The following is a 22673-nucleotide window of genomic DNA, read 5'->3' as shown; positions in this document are numbered from 1 at the left end:
ACTTGGCATTTGTTCAACAAATGTTTTTTGATTATCATTTATAGGTTTGTTTCCGGAAAGGATTCAACTGAACAATTGAATGCATTGTAAGAGAGAATCATCATATTTGTTTGAGAATAAGGTACTAGTCCTGACATTTGAATTGTTTTGTTATTGCATGAGTATTCATAAATCCTTTAAAGAGGAAATTAGCATTCAAGTTTCTCGTTTTCACATTACACATGAAATTAACCAAAAGATAAAAATAAAAACAACAGTCCATGCAAGGAGTTTATTAATGAGCAATCTGCTATAATATACAAAGGAGCTTCCTCTCAAACATTTCATTCTCATTCACCCAATACTTCAAAGACACAAGTACTTAGGTGCACAGTAAATACTTCCCTTTCTGTAAAATATTCAAAAAATAGCTTGTTTTGAATTTAAATATTGTCCAAAGCTTTTTTAGCAGGATAGAAATGTGCACAATGTAATATAATGAATATATTTTTAATGTAGTACCAAATGCAGTTGTATGCAAAACATTTTCCTGACCCTAGTTTACATCTCTTATATCATGCAGAGAAGGCAAATCAATTCCAACCCAATACAAAATAATCATGTACAGTTTCTGTATGAAAATAGAAAAAGATATTAAATGCCATTTACGTTATACACAACAAGATAACCATCTGTTTTGAAAAAAAAAAAATTGTACAAAATGGTAGAAACAATCAAGAACTACTTACAACAATTATTTGATTCTTACTTATAAAACATAAGTCTGATGAATGCCTTATTTTTTTTTTCTAACCATCCACTGATTATAGAACATCTATCTGCATGAATTCATAGTTTATTATTATTATGCTTATGGAACATATTGACAATAATATTACTATAACATTATGGTATTGCACTCTTTATCCATAACAATAACTATATTCAGAGTAAATAGATGCAATGACTTTCTTCTTGAGTTTTTGGCCAGTTTTTAGATGTGCTAAATACTAAATTCATTTTAGTGCACTTTTGACTGCATTTATAAAACTATGTGATGGATACAACATTGAGGAACTGTGTCCACCTCAACTTTGCAAGTTGAGTCATAACAGAAAGCAACCAAGCAATTACAAGTGTAAAGTCGTTAACAAGCACTACATCCCGTAGATATACTCACAATATGAGTAAGCTTTCAGAATTGATATAGGACTTAAAATGCAGAATACTTTGTACAGTATGTGCATAAAGAAACACATGTAACACTTTCTGACATTTGTGCAACAAAAAGCACACCACACGGCACAATAAAAGAATCATTCATTGTCCGAGTAATACAGGATTAATAGACATATTTAGATATGATATATCCATAATGATTGTAAGCAAGCAAACAAACTCACAAGGTCAAATAAAAACACTTTTTTGAATATATTTTCATCTGTACAGACTGTTGATAGCTTGATAAAAATAAATACATTTTTCTTTTCTTTTTTGATTGCATTTCATGATGAGATGATACATTATCAGACTGCTACACTGAAAAGCTCAAACTGCGTATGAGATATATAAAAAACTTTAGTGAAGGAAGTCATTTTAAAGCAATAACTATGGAAACTGACTATTGAAGAAACTGCAGTTAAGATTAAAGTTGCTAGAGACCAAGACTTCACACAAAATATTCTTAAATCTTTGCCTCTGTTTAGCTTTCTTCTTAGCTGCCTCATTTGGGTAAAAGCAGCCTATTCCATTTGCAAAAAATATGATTTTATATATTGCAGTTTTACCACAGTGACATACATGGTTTCTCCCACCTGTAAAACAGATAACCACACTTTCCTTTTAACATTTCTTACAAAAATATTTCTCTGCGATTAAAAGCACAGTGTAATGTCACCGATTCAGCTGCTACCTCGCCAATCCAATTCATTGCTTTAATACATCAAGGCCTCTTTCCTTTCTCTCATTGGTAATACTGCAGAAAATGAGAAGTGCAAGCTTTTGTGTCTTTCTTGTCACTGTTGGCACAATGACACTGTGTTCTGTGAAAGTCCGACAGAACTCCAGTATTTGCTGGTGCAGAGATACTTTAGAAAATTATTAAGTCTATACAGACTGATTTGTAGCTATTTCTGTAATGTCTGAGCTTTACTTGATATACATTATACATTCATATCTCATTGATAAACATCTTAGCTACTTCATCCATCACCAGGCCATAGAAGTTCTAAAAATTAGTCTTAATATGTGGCATGAAGTCCATCAGCCTGCTTATGAACTTCTGTGACTATGTATTAGTAAATTGAGTCCAAGCCTGCATCATGTCCAGTTTCAGATGAGTGTTTGTTTACATTGTGTATTCCAGTAAGGTCAAAGAATTTGCTTTGACAGTGTCCAAGATCAGACTCTCTCCACACGACTTGGGTCATATGCATCTGAAAACAAACACAAGTTATATTAGCTATTTTTGATTCAAAATCATAACAAGAGAATGGACATGTAAAGGACCATCAATTTGTTTATGTATATAGTCTAATATAATCTGGATTGATTGTTTTGATCCATTATCTATTCTATGCTAATTTGTTATAGCAATAAGTATGATTAATCAGACCACGCTTCCCTCTTGTGGTCAAGAAACTCATTGCTCATTACCCTCAAGTATTTAAATCAGTTATTGTGGCTTGGCAACACATAATGCTACAGAATATGTAATGAAAAAAAAAAACATTCCCTATTTTCCCTAGAAGTTGATTATCTGTCCATTTTTCTGTTATACAATAAAACATATTACTGAAGGTGACCTTTACTAGGGCACTACATAGAGTGGACTGCACAGTGCACACAATACCAATATCACAATAGCATATAAAACAACAATAATATTAAAAGCAGACTAGTAAACAACAGCTAAGCTAAATGTACACTCCTGGGCAAAAAAGGGGGTGGGGTTGCGGAAATGAGCAAGAATTGCACAAATACTGTAGATTAAGTAACTTATTACGGGATAGCCTTTCCCTTTGTTTTGTTGCTGACTACCTTTTACAGGAAGAAGAGTCAATGTTATTCCATTCAATATTGATGGTTTCAAAAATTTAATGAGTAGTTGAAAAATGTCTCCCAATAAGTTAGTGCTTTTATAGGGTTCAAATCTTTGACCAGAACAAAACATGAGCCTGATGGACTTGTTCTCAAGTCTCTTTATGGCTATGTTTGCCATCTTTGCAATAACATCTGATTGTTCCTTTTTATATAACAACTTTTTAATTGTGGGAACAAGCCATTCTGCAATATTCTTCTATGCTCCAAAACATCACTTGACTTTTCACAGTGAAACAGGTCACCAGTACCAAGAGCTGAAAAGGCTCCCCACATCATGACACACTGTGGTAGAGATGCCTTCATTATTGTATTTCTTACCAGATCTTCAAAAGCGCCGCTCTGGTGTGTTTTAACGTAATTCATCAGTCCAAACAACTCTGCCAAACAACTCTGAATCAAACTTCACTTATTCTGCCAAAAAATGAATTTTGTCTTTGATGTTCTTTTTTTCTGAGACAAGCAATGTTTTCAGGCAGTGTTTTTGCTTAATTCTTGTTAATTTCATTAAAAGTAATGTATGCCATTCAAAGCTTTTTAATACAATTTTAATTTTCTTTTCCCTTTTTTTTCGCCCAGGAGTGCACTTTTACTATACAAGCAGTCTGTAAGCCTTGGAGTTCAGTATACTGACCTGAAATAAACAGCTTGTCATCATCCTCAATTGCAGACATTGTATTATCCATGCTGAATCCTTGTGGCAGAGTGATCTCTCTCTTCGCTACCATGCCACTGCGGGGTTGTGGGATCGGACGTGCCATTGACTTTGGTGGCTGCCTTGATCTTGCTAGTATCACCTCTTCAGCCGGAATTTCCTCCTGAGCTTGTTCATCCTCTTCTTGCATATAACTGCACATGTCTTTGTTATCTCTGACTGCATTCTCACTGTATTGGTTCTCTTCCACCAGTGTTTCATCCTCTTTAGCTGATTCTTTTAGTTCCCCTCCCTTTTCTTCTAAGTCTGTCTCTTTGGCCAAGGTGATCCTGGTGATAGTTCTCACTAATGACTGAGAGCTTTCTTCCTTTGCATAGATGGTGTACTCCAGGGATGCTTGATTATTTGAGGATGAGGGGGACAGAGGAGATGAGCAATATGCCTGCAAGTCCTGTAGTGCTTCTGTTATCTCAAAATTAACTGTCTCCTTCCTGTCTCCCCCACCTACACTAAGAGTCAATTCCTCATCCTCGGTCAGTGGAAGAGACAAACATAAGTTACCTGGAGGAAACTCTGGCAGCTCCAAAACAGAGGAGGCTCTCTGGCTATGCTTTTCAATGCTAGGTAAATCTTCTCCAGACTCTGGATCCCCTTCAAATCCTACCTCTGACATATCTTCATGACTTTCCATAGACCTATCTGGCACTTCCTCACACTCTCTACTGACATTCTGTTTCTCTTCATTTAAGCTCAACTCTTTGGTTTGTGTTGCCAATTCTGGAGCATCTGTGGTTTTCAAATTCCTTTCTACCGGTTTGTCATCAACCTGATCATCAACCAAGGCTTCAACTGGCACTGCAATGCCAAGTATTCTGGCGGCCCGTTGTTCAATAGATTCATTTTCAGGAATACCTTTGGCACACTGGACTTGGTACAGGTTACTAAGGTCTTCGGTCTGCATACTATTGGCCTTCTCTTGACTCAGAAGAGTCTCAAGATGTTCATCTGCCAAGGTCTTTTCATTACTCCAGCTTGAATAATCCGAATAACAATTATCATCAACATCATCCTCATAATTAGCCTTAAGCCTGCAATGAAGACTCTTGATCACATGGATACGCGAGGACCTCCCAGATCTAGTAACATCTGTGTTTTCTTTCCCAGCTTCTTTCTTGTTAAGGGCTTTAGAGTTGAGGGCATTATTATTGTTCAAGCTTTGAGTACCTTCAGCAAACTCAGGACTGTGCCTGCTCAAATCTCCGCTACTGTCTGATGACGTAATCTGCAAAGTCTCACACGTGTCGGAGTTGTCTGAGGGGCTGGTTAACATGGGTGACTCAGGACTCAAGCATGTAGGGGATCCAGAAGTCACAGTGTCAGGAATGGCAGTGTATACTGTTAAACCAACATCCTTAAGCAAGCACTCCTTTGGCACTGGGATATCCTGCCGATGTACTATTGGATCAGTGTCCCCCCTCTGCAGAATCTCAAAGTTGACATAATTATCAGTTTTGGTGACAGGTAACTCTTGCATCTGACTGTCTAAGTTCACCTTTGCCTTGGACAAGGAACTATTTAGACATTTGTACTCTGGATGTCCTCTGTTCCCCGAATCAGACATTACATTTAAGTAATTGCTTTTCATCTGCATCTCTGTGACCTGCACTATATGTGACTGCTGGTCAGTTTCCTGTGGGTCGGTTTCCTGTCTTGTATTATTGACTTCTTTGTTTGAGTCACTCAGCTCCAGAATACTGTTCAGTGCCTCATCCAGCTCCTCTATATTCTGATCAACATTTGGATACTTCCCACTATGATCCTGTATCTCCTTATTAAAAGACTCAAGCTCCCCAATAGCATCCCATTTGCGTCTGTTCACTGGCTTTAGCAAGAACTGTCCAAAAACTTCTTGACCATCTGCTGTTTGGTTTGCCTTTCTCAGCAAAGGTTGACGGTCTGGAGATGGTGGAACTGATGATGATTGGGGTAGAGTCGGGCTCCTTATACTTGAACTACTTCCAATCCTAGTTCTGGAGAATGCACTGTTGCTGGAAGGGTTGAGATCCCTTTGACCTATCATGGGATATCCATAGTTGGCACTACAGTTGGTTTCACCTTCATTACCAGTGATTGTGTAAACGGAGGAATGGTCATTTGTCGGAGGATGGGTATTTCTGGAAACTTCTGGAGAACCCGTCTGAGTTTCCTGGTTTCTGTACTGATCTCCAGGCCAGGATCCTGCATAGAACCATTCATTGTCTTGGCTCGGATTAAGTGACCTAGTATCTACAATCTCTTTCCTCAAAGGGGAACTTTTAATGGATGGGGAGCTGCTAGACTGTATTTGTTTGTCTTTGCTTGATGTTTTTAAAAGGTTGTGGTTGTCATGCTGCACCACTGTGTTTTCTATTGAATTAGTCACTTTTTCATTGTTATTTGAATCAGAGACACTTTTGTTGGCTTGCATACTAATAGGGACAGATACCAGGCAAAACATTGTTTCTTTGAGCTTCTTCTTTGAGTTTTTCTTGTTCTCAGACACAGTTTTTGCCTCAAATTTCTTTACTTGCGTCACTGTCTCAATCAAACCCTGGTTTGAGTTCTGCTGCATTGTCATCTGAAGAGCAACTATATTTCCATGGGTAGCTGGATGTCTGTTGCAGTTTTGGTCAGGTATTGTGTTTGAACTTTCTGTCTCCTTCAGCACTTCCTTGTGTATGTCCTCATTAACAGAGTCACTAATATTGCTTTTACCTGGTTCAGTGCGGTCAAAGGATTTCTCAGTGAGAGGAAAGGCACTGTCGTTAGACTTCTCAGATAAGAGGTTGACTGGAATCTCATTTCTGATGTTTCTGATTTTGTCTGCATCCGTCAACGAGTTTCCATCTATCCTTGCTCCTGAAATGTGTCTGACACGGGGGTCGTCAAAGGGAATATACTGAACATTACCCATCCGTTCTTCACTGTAACCTGGGTATGCCTGTCTCCTGCAGGGCATACTTCTTCTTCCATCTCTGTAACGGTCTGGCCAAGCCATCCCAGTCTGCCTGATAAACCATTCCTGCACTTCTGTCATTGCAGAATCCTGCATATATGGGTCACCTCTGTATTGGTGGTTACCCATAGAGATAGGATAAGTTCTGTGACCTCTATTAACTGCAGGCTGCCTCCTGTACGATGGAGGAGGGATATAACCGGGGGGCTCCACACCAGATCCAGCAAGTTCTTGAACAAAGTATTCTTGCCTTGAGAAGGGGAGTGGAGTTCTGTCTCTTGCACGAGGAGCAGGCTCCCCTGTGAGCATCTCTGCGCTCCCACGCATCTGCTGGTGCACTTCATAAGATGGAGGTCTGAGAGGTCGGCTAAATCTGGGTTTTGATAGTGGTGCAGACTGCGCACCTGATCGATCAGTCCACCGCTGCCTGTTCTCCCCATCATTAAGAAACTGTACATGAGGGTCTCGTGCATGGTGGCCATTTAACTTATAGCCTCCATATGAATCCTTTCCAGCAGTTGGTATGCTAAAGTACTGGAGGCTTTCAGATTGCAGAGCCATTCTGGGCAGTGACTGGGACTTGTTTTTGGTTCTGGGTGGAACAGCTCCTTCTGCAGTTCGTGGCCTGCGTTGCTCTTGTGCCACCTCGTTTTCAGATGGCTGACGGCTCATGCTGGTCATTGGGCGCCACTCCTCTGTTCCCAAACTTTGGTACTTCCTTTCAGCTGCAATTCTCCACTGGTGCAGAGCCATCTCTCTCTCCCTGGCACGTGCACTTTCTGCCCGTCGTTGTCTTTCACGGTTATGTTCCTCTGTGCTTAAGGCAGATTCTGGTCTCCGTTGCATGCCTTCTGGTTTGTTGGGAACCCTTCCTCCACTTCCACGTGGGTCCCTGAAGTCTGCATAATCCAAAAGCACACTAAAGTCCTGACCTCTTCTTCGCCAGTAGGACACATCCTGCTCAGATCTAGGCTGAGAATGTATTCCTCTGTGGGTCTCAAAAAACCTGCATTAAAACACACAGATGGAATTAAATAGAGGTCAGTTGTTATATTTGATAAGACATACTTTAACAAACACTATCTTTATGACTTGAGGATGTAGGATGAAGGACTTACTTTAGCTTTCAAACAACTACACATTTCTTGTTATTAATAAGAAATATTATTAAGAACATTCTTTATGTTAGTGATTATAAACTTTGATCAAAGGTCATGACCCCGAAATAATAAATACAAATAATAAACTGGAACTGACAATAAAAATTGTGCATAATAATACATAACAAAATATTGACATATGTCAACACTGACTTTTTTCTTTTTTTTACTTTTTGCATTTGCTTGTGTATAATACCCTGGGTCCTGAAGCAAATGAACCAATGAATAAGGTAAGACATTAAAAACTGGATGACAATCAACATATTTGTGTTCAAATCCCATTATGCAAGTACACAGGTAACATCACACAAACACTAAACAGGGAAAAATTATGCTGACAGTGTTGTCAACAAAGCAGAGAAACTCAAAGGCCCCAATAAATTGGGAAGCTTTAATGGTGCAAACAAACCAAGATAAATGAGCATTTTCTCTTAAGCAGGAACATGACTAGCTTGTGTGGTGGAAACCGTTGAGTCAGCACTGAAGGTCTGTTCTCTCATCCAAAATCTTGGCAGCAGAGAGCATATGATCTGCATGTTAAACAATCCTGACCTGCATTCATGGAAGGATAATCTAGTTTAGTAACAGTCACAGCAGTGGAGGTACTTCCTGCTTTGAACTACTGAGTCTCAATCTATCTGTGACACTGAAAATCCATGGCACAAGGACATTATGACTTACTTACTGATCAACATACATAAAGAAAAAATGACACTATTCCTATGGAAAATTAGACGTTCTCATGTAACCTTTTTTTTTTTAAAGAAAATTCATCTCTGAAGCTCCTCTGCCACAATATGGCTCGCAAATGCAGATATTCACATTTATATTCATCATGTTTTATTAATAATGGTGTTATGTAAGAGATTGTTATAAGGAATGGAATATTGATCTGACAAAGGGCTCATGGGACATGTAGTTTACTGCTGCCTCTGCCTGCAGAGCTAAGCATGCTCAGTAGGGGGTGCTGCGGGCTTTCTGACAACATTTGTGTTTATTACACTACGGTCCGTGTGAAATGAGAGGAAATAAAAACCTGCACAGCAAAATCTACTAAACATAGTTAATGAATTCATCAGCTACAGGAGGAGCGAGGTAGGAGAGAGTGCAGGGAAATGAGTGAGACGGAGGAAGCGGAATACATGAAAATGTAGGAAGTACAAAGATTTCAGAGGATGAGATGAGGATGAAAGAAAGTGCAATCAAAAAATAAGAAATGGAGAGAGAAAGGCGACAGGGGAGGGATAAAAAAAAGGAAAAGGCAAAAACTGGGATCTGTCCTGTTGCGAAAGGGAAGTCCTTGACAGCTCCTACCTTTACGTAACACTCTTCATCATGCAAGACAGCTTAAACCTCAGATCAAAAGGACGAATGAAAAAGAGGGAAAGACAGCAGCAATACAAGAGTGTTGGCCAGAAGACGAAGAGGTCAAAAACAACTCATCAGCACAACTTACCCACTGTCCGTGGTCAGGCTATCTTCTGGCAAACGTCCATCTCCTAGGTTACCGTTGTCCACGTCTTGTGTCCTCTGCTTCCTGACCCTGTTCTCGGCATCACTGGGGAATCCCCTGGCAGGAGCTTGTCTGATGCCTCCGCCGCTGTAAACAGGGTCGCCCTCGTAGCCATTCACGCCACTCTGTCCTTTACGCTTCTCAGCGATTTCACACCGGCTGTCGCTTCGCATCGGCAGACATTTCTCATAGGTTGCGGGGTGGGAGGAAGACGAATGTGAGACAGGGACATTGTTGCTATTCCTTTGAGGGACTTTGTATCCATGCGAGATGAGAAGGTCTTCCACGCTGTACATGGCTAAGCGATGTGTTTTTGCTTTTAGGGGTGTGTGTCTGTGTGTGTGTGTGTGTGTGTGTGTGTGTGTGTGTTTGTGTGTGTGTCTGTGTCAGTGTCAGATGAATTCCGCTCCTAGTCCAGATGAGGCAAGCTCATAAACAGCTGCACAGGAGAGGCCATCGCTGTGAAAGAAAACGGGACAGAGGGGAGGGAGAAAGAGAGAGAGAGAGAGAGAGAGAGAGACAGATGAAGTTAAAATTATTCTCTCACACAGACTTTTTCATAAGAGGATTGCTGCTCACAGCCAAAACAAAACGAGAGAACCACAAGAGAAACGATTCCGGTCTGTCTATCCACTGACCCAGTCTTCTCTTCTCCCATCTGCCCCCTCTTCCCCTCTTTCCTCTGTTCTCCGTCCAGAAAGGAAAATCTCTCCAGATGACTGACTACCTCATGCTCAGAAACATACCTAGGTGTGGAATGTTGTGAAAAAACTCATGCCACAATCCAGACTTTAGCAAACAACTAGTAGTTATAAAGACTCTGATGAGATTAGTGGCAATTGACCATTTTAATAAAATGACAATTAGTAATGTCATTGATTAAAAACATAAACCTCAGTCAATTCTAATATGTAATTATTTGAAGTATCTCCAAAGCAGTTTGTTTGGATATTTGATTCTGTGTGAATTGTTGAATCTACAAGGATAGAAATCCTGAAATCCTGAAATTTTCCACTGGGTACAGTACCTGGTACCTGGTATTTTATTTAGTACCACTTCGGTTGAGGTTCCAAGTGAACCGTACCGTTACTAAAATGTGACGTGTAAACTCGGATTGGATGGAGAGAATGGTCACTACCTGCGTCACTGAACTGCGACACAAACACAAAAGAACCGCTCGATTTAAATCAGCACAGCCAGCGAAGGATCGAACGCAACTGTTTTGAACAACCAAAAAGTTTTGTTGTCTGTTGAGGAAGTAAAGACATTCCTCTCATTGACAGCAGAGAAGCAGGTCCAGCGAGAGCTTGATGGGGCGATGCGGAATGAAAAAGTTTTTTAGGAGTTGTGGCAGTAGAGGCGGCACAACTATAACGGCGTGTGAATAATCCTGCCCACTCTAAAGCGATACTAATCTACAGTGGAAATGCAAACCGTGCCGAGCCGAGCCGTACCGTACCGTACCGTACTGAGCTGTGCCGAGCCGAGTCGTACCACTCAGTGGAAAAGCGCCATTAGATCAGCATTATATGCGAAGATGCAACAGAATAAACAACCCGATCTCATGGCAATTTCTTCATATTTTATGAGTGAGGTTGTACGACTTTGCATGAATTAACCACCTGTGAAAAATCGTATTTTACAAGGTGGAAAATTCGTACGAAGGACCACACCTAACCCTGCCCCGCCTTAATCTACCAGCCACAGAAATCATACAAAAGCAAATTTGTATGAATTAGCCACCTCGTAAAATATCTACAAATAGGTTGTGAGATAGCATAAACAGTAGTAGGCCCACCAGTGAAGACGTACAAGAACTTAGTATAGTGTAGCAAGCAACTAAAACAAAACTTGCCTTGAAAAGACAGAAATGGAACTGTCTGAGCAAGACTAAAGTAAGAGAGGTTACCTAACCTGCTCTGAACACACACACACACACACACACACACACACACACACACACACACACACACACACACACAAACACACACAGAGAGAGAGAGAGAGAAGGACAAAACTAAATTGCCTTATAATGATCTCCCATCATTATAAGTATTAGAGTTATTTCTTTGATCTGTTAAGGGTAAAGTCCAAACTAAAGCTTAGACTTCCACAATACTAAATGTTCTCCCTGCTCTGCAAGCTGGATGATTCTGTAATCTCCCTAAAACAAGCTAAAGCTGAATCTTTTATGGAAAAATACATGATTATTTCATTATAAAAGAGTCAATGCATAATTATCAACACCCACAACTTTGCTAAAATGAATTATTAATTTCAGCATGACTAATTATTTTTTAATCTTAGTTTCAAATAAACCTTATAATAGTTATTTAAATACCAGGAAGTACATCAAAAGATTGGGTCAGGCTGGTAGATTAAAACACACATCTAAATACAAAACAATGCCAGAACGCAAATATGATTTTCTCAAACCCATTAGTGCTGGAGGATTTACTTTTGAAAGTGAAAAGGGTAACAAATGAGGTGACAGCTTACATGTAGTGAGAAGTCACGGGTTGAGATTTTAGTGATGGCATTGAACGTTCACATGATGAAACCAATGCATAAACATTTTCATGCCACTATATTTACTGAAAAGCGAAGTAGAAAAAAAAAAAAAAAGGTCATGTCTGTTTTGATCTAAATGATGTTTGTCAGAAGTAGAAGGAAACAGTTAGCAAAGGTATGACTTTCACATTTTCACACAGTCCAACCCAGATACTCCAGACTGATCCACATTCACCATTAAAGGCCCTTGGAGACAGCTTCCTCTCACAGCAACTTTTTTCTTTTTTTCTTTTCTCTAGCTCTTCATGTCTCCTCTTGCAGACACTCACACAGACAAATTCAGCACAAACAAAAAATGAGGGAGGTATATTTCCCATCTGTACTGCCACAGGGAAAACCCTTAATGTGAGTTTTATCAGTGCCATCCGTTATCATTAGCTATGTCTTTCAGAAACAATTCAGAGCCCATCTGCAAATACACACATGTATATTTGAGCCCCATAGTTTAGGAAAAATCTGACCAATACATACTGCATATTAGGGCCAAAATATCATATTAAAAAAGGGAAAAGGGAACGTTTAACATGATCATCAGGTTTTACACAAACTTGCGTGGTTCATGTCAGCTGATGTGCTGCTGTCATTAAAGTCCCTATGAAAACAAAATTCTTATTTTTATGGAATATCGCAGTGTTTATCATAAATAATTTATTTGTGCACATCATTATTTTTAAATGAATGTGTCACCGTAATCTTTAATTAAAAACTTCCCCTCGCCCTTGCAATAACATCCCTCCTCTCCAGCAACCTGCATTTACGTCACAACAGGAAAGGTAATTGCAATTTCCGTTGCATGCAAAAAGAGGTCAAACCAATCTAAAATATTTAAAAATTAATTTTGACTGTTCAAATTAAATTCTACAATACTTCTTAGTCAAATTATTTGATAATATAACATGCAAAAAAAATGTGGGTCTCATTATTTGCCTCTTCATCCCATAGCAACATAACAAAATTCAAAAGCCTAAGACTTGGGCAAAAAGTGGAAACGATTCAAGCCAGGTCCATGGAGACTTTAAATGGCATAGAAATGTCTGCCTGCTTCAGAGCACAGCTGAAGCAATGACAAACTGCCTCTTAGAGCATGAGTAAATTCATAAAATTGGAGATACGTGATCTAGACTACTTTGCTTTTTTTACTAATGACCTGCTTTATGGCTAACACATGTCGCAAGCTAAAAATGAACAATCGCAAGGCAGACAAGTGATGTCATAAGGTTTTCTGAGCCAAAACGCCACAATAACAGTGAATCATTTGATTCAACTCGGATATCAAGAACTTTAGATTTCTTTTTCCAGCAATAAATGCTGAGGACCACCTCTTTGTGCTATTCACTTCCTGTAAAATCCTTTATTCGCAGCTAAATGCTAAAGATATAACCCATAAAGGCCTTGGGCCTCTTACCTCAGACGAGACTGAACTCTTTTCCTCTAGACTGTGAGGCCAGCACTGCTTTTCCTCATAAATGAATCACACATTTTTAGATCTGGCCCGCCTCGCGCCCCCCTCACCAGCAGGCCTGCGGAGCCCAGAGCTGCCGCCATGACAGTTTGGTGTCAACTCTTTATTCTTAGACTTAGTCAGATTTGTGGTATGTGTTTGTGAAAGAAAAAAGACCAAAAGAGCCTAATGAAAAGACAGCATATTTTCACTCAGAATCAGATTTTTTGCTAAACTTTTTGTGATGGAATATCCCTTTAACTTGGAAATTACCGGACAGTGAACTGAAGAAATGTGAAGAGCCGGAGGAATGTCATTTCATAGGCAGAGCCTATGAGTCATTACATTTTGATGAAGGATTACAAAGACAACATTTTGTTTTCTTTCAAATTACATGAACCAATGAATCGTGCATAATAAGACCAGGAACATGCATTAGAGAGTAAATAAGGTCAGTTTTGATTTCATGTTGACAGAACAACTGCGACGAAGCTCATGATGAATGACCTCATCAGACTAATGTCTCCTCACAGATTGTCTAATAACTGCCATAAACATGCACGTAATGGCCGATGCAATATTAAGCCTGAGAGCACAGCCACTGTACCATGACACGGCATCATCTCTTTCACGGAGTCGAATGTAAACAGGGATTCTGAGTGTCCATGGTTAACCAAAAAAATCAAGTTTTATAACAAACAATACAATGTCTACCCTGTCCTATAAAAAGTTCTTTCAGAGCCTCACCCCTTCATTGTTCAGTCCATCCACATGGAACTCCTATGCTGTCCCTTAACAGGCACGTGTTCACACTTGTACAACACTGTTGACCTCTGCTTCCTGAGGATGTGCACATTTCAAGGGATGGGGCGTAGATTGAATAAGCCTGTCAACCAGACACTGACACTAAGAGGACAAAGCCAAAACAGAGAGAAAATCTTTTGAAGTCTGTATATCATCACTCTGCCAGTCATAACTCAAAGGCCTTCAGAATTTTACTTTGGTTCTAAAAAAGTAGCCTGGCAAACATCTACATGGTTTGTCCCCATCTCCGGTTCACCCATTCATTTATCCTTCTCAGGGATAAGTTTCAGTAGTCTCCATTCTCTACTACAAACCAAAATAGAAGCAAACCAGTATATAAGATTATATAATCTTACAGGCTATGTACAGTATGAAAAGGAAACATATCTCTCAAGTGGGTTTCCTCTAGAGTGGACATATTTTTAGAGTGGAAATTTATTTAGTCTAAGTTAGGCTTAAGTTTGGGTCAACAGTAATACTGTATAAAAATGTGCTGGTCCTTTACATTTACATTTAATAAATATATAGTATTTAACAGAAGAGTACATGTACAGCACACAACCATTCAAAAGTTTGGGGTCAATACAATTTCTTTATAAAGGAACTAATACTTTCACTCAGCAACAAGAATATATTAAATTAATAATAAATGGCAGTAAAGACTTTTATATTGTTATAGAAATCTACGTATTTCAAATAAAATCTGTTCTTCTGAACTGAAATTAGCCTGATTTGTGACAGATCATGTGACACTGAAAAATGTCACCTTGAAAAAGCATATAAACAATAAACAATAAAAAAGCATTACAGTCCTCAAACTCTTAACTGGTAATGTAACAATATAGAAGAAAAAAAAGCAGTTTGTCATACAGCAGACAACAATATTATTAGCACCACAATACTGATTTTAAGAGTACGTTTTAAGAGCAGTACAGAAGGTAATGCAGATGTACTGTCAATGTATAATAGAGGAAGTGAAGAAAGATGTATTTAAAGTTAATTTAGTGTTCACAGATGATGTCATTGGTTTCGGATGTTTTCCGAAGGGTGTGATGGTCATAGCTAGCTGCCGTCAAATTATTCATGCCTCAATTTTTACACGTGATAGACCTAAGCTGCATCTTTCAAGGAAAAACACATTAACCAGCTCTTGTTTTGTTTGAGCTGTGGCCATGGAGATGGCCATTTAGCTTTCTTTGAAAAGCGAGTTTTCAAACAATAGACTACAAGTATGGTGTCACCGGCGACACTAAAGAAATGCTTTCAATGTCCGGTAATTCAGTTGGCAGGAGGACCAGAGGATCATCAAAGCAGGAAGTAATGCTTTTCCAGGCTGGGACTAACCATAGTGCCAAACCTACAGTACAATTCACAGTTCTCCATGTGTTTCACAATTTCATAATTTACAAAAAGAGTTCAGAGCTTATTTACAACAGACTGTAAAATCTAAATCCACATGCCATCCTAATAAAATTTCTTTGATCAGATTTAAAACAGTTTCCTGAAGAAATTAGATTATTGGGTCATGCTGGGTATGTTTATTCGCTCGTCATTTAAACCTAACTAAACATTTAAAAGCATAAACTGCCGTTTTTCTTCTTCTAATTCTGAAATGTGTTAGCTCAAAATAGGATCTTTGTATCAATGCGTGAACGTACTTTCAAGGTCAACTGCTTCTCTGTGTCTTGTGCTAGTAATGTGGCAATTTAAACTGAACAGAATGGTCAGGACTTGAATGACCAATAAAACAAATCAAAATTTATATGTCTATTAAAATATATGCCTGTGACTGTCACTAATGGGTGATATTTTACAATGTCATTTGAGACATTCATGATTTCTACCCCAATCTTTTTGGTTTATGACAGGAAGCACAAAGGCCTTGAGGAAGACGATCCAACAAGAATGTATTATAACAATTTATCCTTGAGGAAAAAATGGTTATTGCAGGTTAAATGATTTGACCAAGGACGTCTACAAATGAATGCTTATAAAAAGCACAGAATACAACTATAGTTTTATAGTATAAAACTTACAACAGGGTTCCAAATGAACTAACCCGCATGGTTGTACATAATTAGAGTAAGAAGACTTGACTTACAGAGAGATGACAGTGACAAGGTTTATCAGTTAAAAACACTCTGATCAAAGGACTGGCATACATAAGCATTCTGCTAATTACGCTCTTATCCTGCCAAAGAATATGATCTCAAATGAAGGGGAAGAAGCTTAGAGACGCTTCAACAAACAGCACTGTGTTAAGAGCACAGTCAGGAAAACTTGGAGACTACAGGTGGTAAAATAATAACCTACAATTTAGTATTTACAAATAAACAAAGCAACAACACATAATATGCAGTGCTACTTCTGCTCATGCCCTTCAAACTTTGAAGGTTGCTGTTATAATAAAAAAAAAAGATGACCAGTGATCCTTATCGCTTTCTATTCCTCCCCTGAGCTTAATCATCTCTGGCTAATTCAATTGACCAGAAGTATCCATACAGGAGCATATAGGAAAGTTCAGCAGTCCATCTGTTTTCCATATGAGTTTAAGGCCTCTAATGTATGACTTCATCATACGCAAGGGCTATATACCAATCCTTTACCCTGCATTTCTTTTAATTACCATTTGGCTGCTATTTCATTGCACAGTTTCATCTGCAGATGGTTGCACTTTGCTTGTTAAATGTTTATCACAACCAAAAAGCTTCTGATCTTAAAAGCAGTTAAATTGTTGGTCCACCATCTTTCATCACTATGCAATATATAAGGAATTTGTGGAGGAAAGCTCTTCTTTTACATATTATTGCACCAATATGTATAAACTCAAACTACTGTAGTTGATTCATGCAGTTTAGTAATATATTGAACTTTGTTTCTGATTAATTGTCCTGAGGTGAAGTTTCTAAAAAAAAGTATTTCTATATACAGTGGTCAAGCATTCCAATAATAATACTACTAATAAAAAAAAATAAAAAAAAAAAAAAAATGTGTCAGGAGTTATTTTTCTGTGTTTTGTTTCTAATACCCTGTAGGCATATTTTTCTGTGTTTTGTTTCTAATACCCTGTAGGCAAGAACAGATTTGATATTTGATGTTATCTATTCTCTGAATGAGCAATGGCCAAATATTTACTACGAAATAAATGTGAAATCATTCACGATCTGCTCATGAACCTATGTAATGATTTGCACTATGCTAATACAAAGGAGATTGTGAAAATATTCTGTTTTCTGAATGAGACAACTCTACTCATTAATCTCTATTATGGAGGACTTGTGCACTCTATGGATGTTCACAAATGAAACTACACTTTAAAATTAAAACGCCACACCACTGCAAAGGGACAAACATTCCACTGAAATTACTATCTAATACATCTGAATGTCTAACTGGGCAGTTTTTTAGGCTAGGAAAGAATAATGTCATCAGTCTGCTCAGTAATGAACAGCCCTCACCACTTAATTCATTCAAAATTCCCTTTTGTGACCAACTGCATGTGTGCACAAGCAGTATCAGCACATTTCCACATTTCCAGGAAACAGACTCCAGTATTTCTCCACGTACCACTAGATAAGTGATGCTCTGTGATTCAGCTCTCTTCCTCTTTTGTCCTTCCGTTGTAAGGAATACTTAAGTAGACAGCTTTGAATGTACATGTTCCTAGTTCTTTGCTACTTAGTGAAGATAAAGTTTAAATAAAAATATTGTTAGCAGTCATCCGGTATGCATTTTTCAATGGATGAAACAGTAACTAGAGAGTGATAGAGTGTTGATATACATGAAAACTAGGCTAAGGCCTGTTCACACCATTGACGATAACTATTACATTTTAATAGTCGTAATTATCAGACATCCACATCACGGCTATTACAATAATAACACAGTGAAATGATAATGGAATCACTTTTAGGAAGATTTTTGATGATAAATAACATTAACAGCTAATCAGAATCCACCAAACAATAACATGCATTGGTGTGGTTATAGTATCGTTATAGTTATCTTTCTAGTTTCTAGTTATGTATTTTAGTGTACCACCAATCTTTCACCTAAATTACGAACATTTGATCCTTCTGGCCTCAACTTGCCCTATACACATTTTTTATTGTGAGTGACCATTTGTTTCCAACAGCTTCCAACGTCCAAAGCTTTAAATAAGCACAAAATTTTTGCTTTTGAAAACAAAAATCTGTAAACCAAATCAGGACAGACCTGCTTCAATGGTTCCTTTCCAACAGCCTCTAAAAAGGACCTTGGCAATCAAAAGGCCTGTTATACATTGTACCATTCTGATAACAAAACAACGCTTCACACAAATAACAGCTCATTCTAACCCAGACTCCTCTGACATCTACACAAGTCAAGGTCAAAAGCATCACCAAAAGCAGCTCTTCTTTTGAACAGTAGCTTCCCAACTGAGTGGAGTTACCATCCGGCGCAGAGTTGTTGACCTCGCACCTCACTCTTCGCATCCCGCGAACTCACACAGGTCGCTTCCTCTGCATGTGAGACACATGCCTTTTGATGCTATTCACTATTCAGCCGGTGTCAACACAACAGGAGGCTGTTTGTCTGAACAGTTTAACAACAACTGCTGACACAACCAATAGAAGCTGCCTGATCTCCATTCACATTTAGGCCATAAGCGCATTGTTTTCAGTAATGTCAGCTTCATCTTGCCAAACAAGTTTTCTTATTGCCCCCAGTCAACTCAGCAACTTTTTATTTTTTTAGTGACATAGGCTGTATGCTTTAGTATATAATAAAGTTTCAAATAATGACAATACTTGCATTTTTGATGTTCCTAACGAATAACGTTCGCGCGGACCACTGTTGCTATGGTTACCTCCTGACAAATGCGATTTGCGTCTATTTTTACCGCCAATAATGTAGCCACGCCCCTTTTCAGCGCTGCGTTCGTTGTCTTCTGTCTTCCGGTTTGCATTTCCACAGCATGAAGGTAAGATCTTAACGAATTTATGAATGAACTTTTCGTTACTGACATTCATGACATTCGCGTGAATTCATTACAATGCTCAAGATAGCTTTCGTTAATTCTACAATAAATGAATCAACTTCCCCATTTTGCTATAGAAATAAACAAAGCTAACGTTAGCTACCGCAAAAACGGAAGTTAAGAGACAAAAATTCTAAAGATGGCTCGTGCTTGTTCCTCTGGCGCATAAAGTCTAACTTTTATGGTTATTAAAAAGTTTGAAAACACAGTTAAAAAACACCTGCCAATATGTAAATATGTACAAGATATAGGATAATTAGGAGGTTAGAAAACACCCCCACATTTTATTGTTGGATTACACAAGCCACACGAAATAAATGGTGTGCGTGTATAGTGAAACATGAATGTTTGAAGCAATACAAAATAGAAACAGTTGTTAATAGCTGTGGATTTGAGCACTTTTGTAATAGGATGTAGTGGATCCATGTGCACATAACTCGACATCAAAGTTATAATGGCATGTTATATGAAGCTCATCCCTCCTCTGCACTACACAGTCTGCTCATTTCACCCTTTACCTCGCTAATGTAGCACACATCTTGCGCACTGCGCCCGACCCCTAAGCACACAATTCACAGACAAGCAGCAAGCTGTCTGCCTTCTGAAGTATTTTTTTTTTTCCACAGCGGAAAGCAACAAATTAGCAGATAATCATCAATGCAATTCGTCTCAGTCCTCATTCCAGCGGTATCCGCGGTCATTTATTCTGTGATAGATGCAGGGACATTAGCCTACGGGACGATAGATGCAGGAGCCCGTTATCTCGCAAGTTCATCCCTTATGAGACGCTGCATCCCCTGCGTTTATTGAACGGGTCAGTGTTACTAACGTCAGCAGCTGAAATCGCCTTTAATTCTGCAGGGTCTACAAGACAGCCTCGTTAACGAGCCTAATTTCTCACACGTTCATATATTTCGGTAAAATGTAACGTCCACGTACCTGAGATGTGCTCTTTTCGAGGTCCGTGTTTAGTTCGTGATGTAGTGTGTTGTTGAATCCGCTCTGTGCTGAGCATATCTGAGGGGAAAGGTTGTGCAGAGGAGAGGGAGAATTCAGCTCAAATGTGTCTTGTGTGGGTCGGCTAGCGAGGGGAATGGTTCCTCCCAGCGTGTGGGTAAACTTTTACTGACGAGACTGTAACATACCCCACCCACCCCATCCCATTCCACTATTACACAAACCCATACTTATTCATGCTGGGCTGGACATATGATCTTTTGATAACTGGGTCATTCCTGGGATTCGGTAATATTTCAGTACCCCAGAGTTTCTAAAGTGGTGATTCACCAAAATTAATTGTTAAAAGCTTTTCATAAAACTTTATAACGAATAAAAATAATTATTGCATTTTTATATATTTTTTTTTAGCATAAAATAATGTCTTATATCTATCTTAAACCAAGCACTTTGTCATGTCCAAGCATTTTGTCATGTGTATATATATATATATATATATATATATATATATATATATATATATATATATATATATATATATAAGCAAAATATTTGATAAAAAAAAAACAGACTTTAAAGTTATGTCCTCAGTCTGAACTCAACCCTGTCACACTAACCATTCTACGCCCATAATAATTTAGACTCCACTCATATGTGACATCATCTCCCAGAAATGACATTATTCATCTTGTGACAGGGTTGAGTTAATTGCTTCATTTATTAATAATTGTAATGAATATATATATATATATATATATATATATATATATATATATATAAACAGTCATGGTTTCAGTAAATATATATACTCCAAAATCATGACAACTCATATTTTTGTTTTAAATAAAATTTTTGATGTAATATGTCCACTTAAAGGTTGACAAGCATCATACATCAGAAATTGCACCAACATTTGCAGCAGAAAGACAATGTTGGCCATGCAGATATGTTGAGAAACAAGGAGACAATGTGAGAGAGAAACAAAACCAAACATTTAAATTTAAGGCAATGTATCCCTTCAAATGTGTTACAGTCTTCAACCCCGTCACAGCTTTAATATTTTTAACCATTAATATTTTTAGAAAAATATGGGGAAGACAATTAAGAACAAAAGTATTTCTTACTGATTACTATCTGACATGTTAAGGGCTAAAACAAACAAAAAAATGGAGGTTTTAGTTAAAATTTTAAATTAAAAATATTTTTTACAAAAATAAAGAGACCATAGACACACAATTTGTATATTTTTAGCTTCAGTCCTATAAAAATGTGACAATTATGATAAATGTTAGATTTGTTATCATTACATTGCTATCAGGGACACATGAGCAGCAGGTATGTTTGTTTTATAACCATTTCTGTGTAAAATCCTTTTAAAACCAATCCCATTTAGTCTGTTACGAGGTTGAGAAAAAAGGTATCTAAAGCTGAAAAAAAAATCGATAATAATAAAAGGTCTTTAATGCCTGGAAATGGGGAAATATGATTTTTTTAGAGGTTTAATATGTGCCTAATGATGTGGGGAATCACATGTAGTTGTAAAACAACTGTGGAATAACATTGAAAAAGTGTGAACAAACATCTAAATTTACAAGATCACTTTTTTTTTTTTATCCAGAAGTAAAAATGCTTCAACCAGATAAAGGGTGTTAATCTTCAAGCTAGGCGGCCATACTAAAATCAGCTTGGGAGTTGGAGACCAGTTTAGGAAATTTTAAGGGTTTTTAGTAGGAGATACACTTTGAATTAATAATATATTATATTTTTTATTCATTTTGGCACTCTTTGCAAGTAAATGGTGAATTCTAAAAATAAAACATGTTAAAAAATGCATTTTCATTTTCAATTAACTTTTTACTTCAGTTACTTTAAATGAAAAGTAATTGATAATGGAGTTAAAACTTTTCATTTGGCCTTTTTTTAATTCACTTTAATACATTTGACTAGCATTTAATCCAGCTGATTTTAATAGTTAATCAATTTGGTACAAAAGATCTATTAGTTTTATATCAGAAATAAATTTAAAAAACATAGCACACGTACGTCGGCAAGATGTCTGTTGCATTTTCTTTGTACAAACATCTGATAAATGTCTTTAAGATGTCAGTTTACATAAACATCTAAACGTCTATTTGACATCTGATAGGAAACTTCCTATAGATGAATTGCAGATGAACAAACACTCTAAAAATTACGTCTTGCAGATGTAAATGCAGACACAATAGACATCTTCGTGATGTACGTGTGCTATCAGGGAAGACATCTGAAATAGTATTGCAGAGGATAGTGAGTTCATATTAAAGTCAGTAAGTTGTTTGCCATATATATTTACAAAGTGTTTGTGAGCAGTAACATACAGGATGGCCTGCCAAGGAGAGGAACCAATGACTATGTGAACAAGAGGCCCATCAGAAAGGTCAGATGGTGAGTATCAGAAGGAAAGGGCTGTATCAAATAAAGTCAGTACCATTGCTTTACA

The 22673-nt window shown here is 37.8% G+C and overlaps 1 protein-coding gene across 1 annotated transcript; it reads right to left on the bottom strand.

Moving 5' to 3' along the window:
- Nucleotides 1–257: 257 nt before the first annotated feature.
- Nucleotides 258–20351, bottom strand: LOC109096259 (junctional protein associated with coronary artery disease-like). Its single transcript, XM_042735459.1, has 4 exons — nucleotides 20177–20351; nucleotides 9345–9860; nucleotides 3713–7734; nucleotides 258–2414 (listed from the first exon to the last, which is right to left on the bottom strand). The coding sequence occupies exons 2-4, from the start codon at nucleotides 9695–9697 to the stop codon at nucleotides 2380–2382; spliced, it is 4410 nt and encodes a 1469-aa protein (XP_042591393.1). The 5' UTR covers nucleotides 9698–9860; nucleotides 20177–20351; the 3' UTR covers nucleotides 258–2379.
- Nucleotides 20352–22673: the final 2322 nt, after the last annotated feature.

The sequence above is a fragment of the Cyprinus carpio genome, chromosome B12 (assembly GCF_018340385.1).
Source record: "Cyprinus carpio isolate SPL01 chromosome B12, ASM1834038v1, whole genome shotgun sequence".
Taxonomy (NCBI): Eukaryota; Metazoa; Chordata; class Actinopteri; order Cypriniformes; family Cyprinidae; genus Cyprinus; species Cyprinus carpio.
The sequence above is the reverse complement of the archived record's forward strand: the minus strand, read 5'-3'. Positions and strand labels throughout refer to the sequence as shown.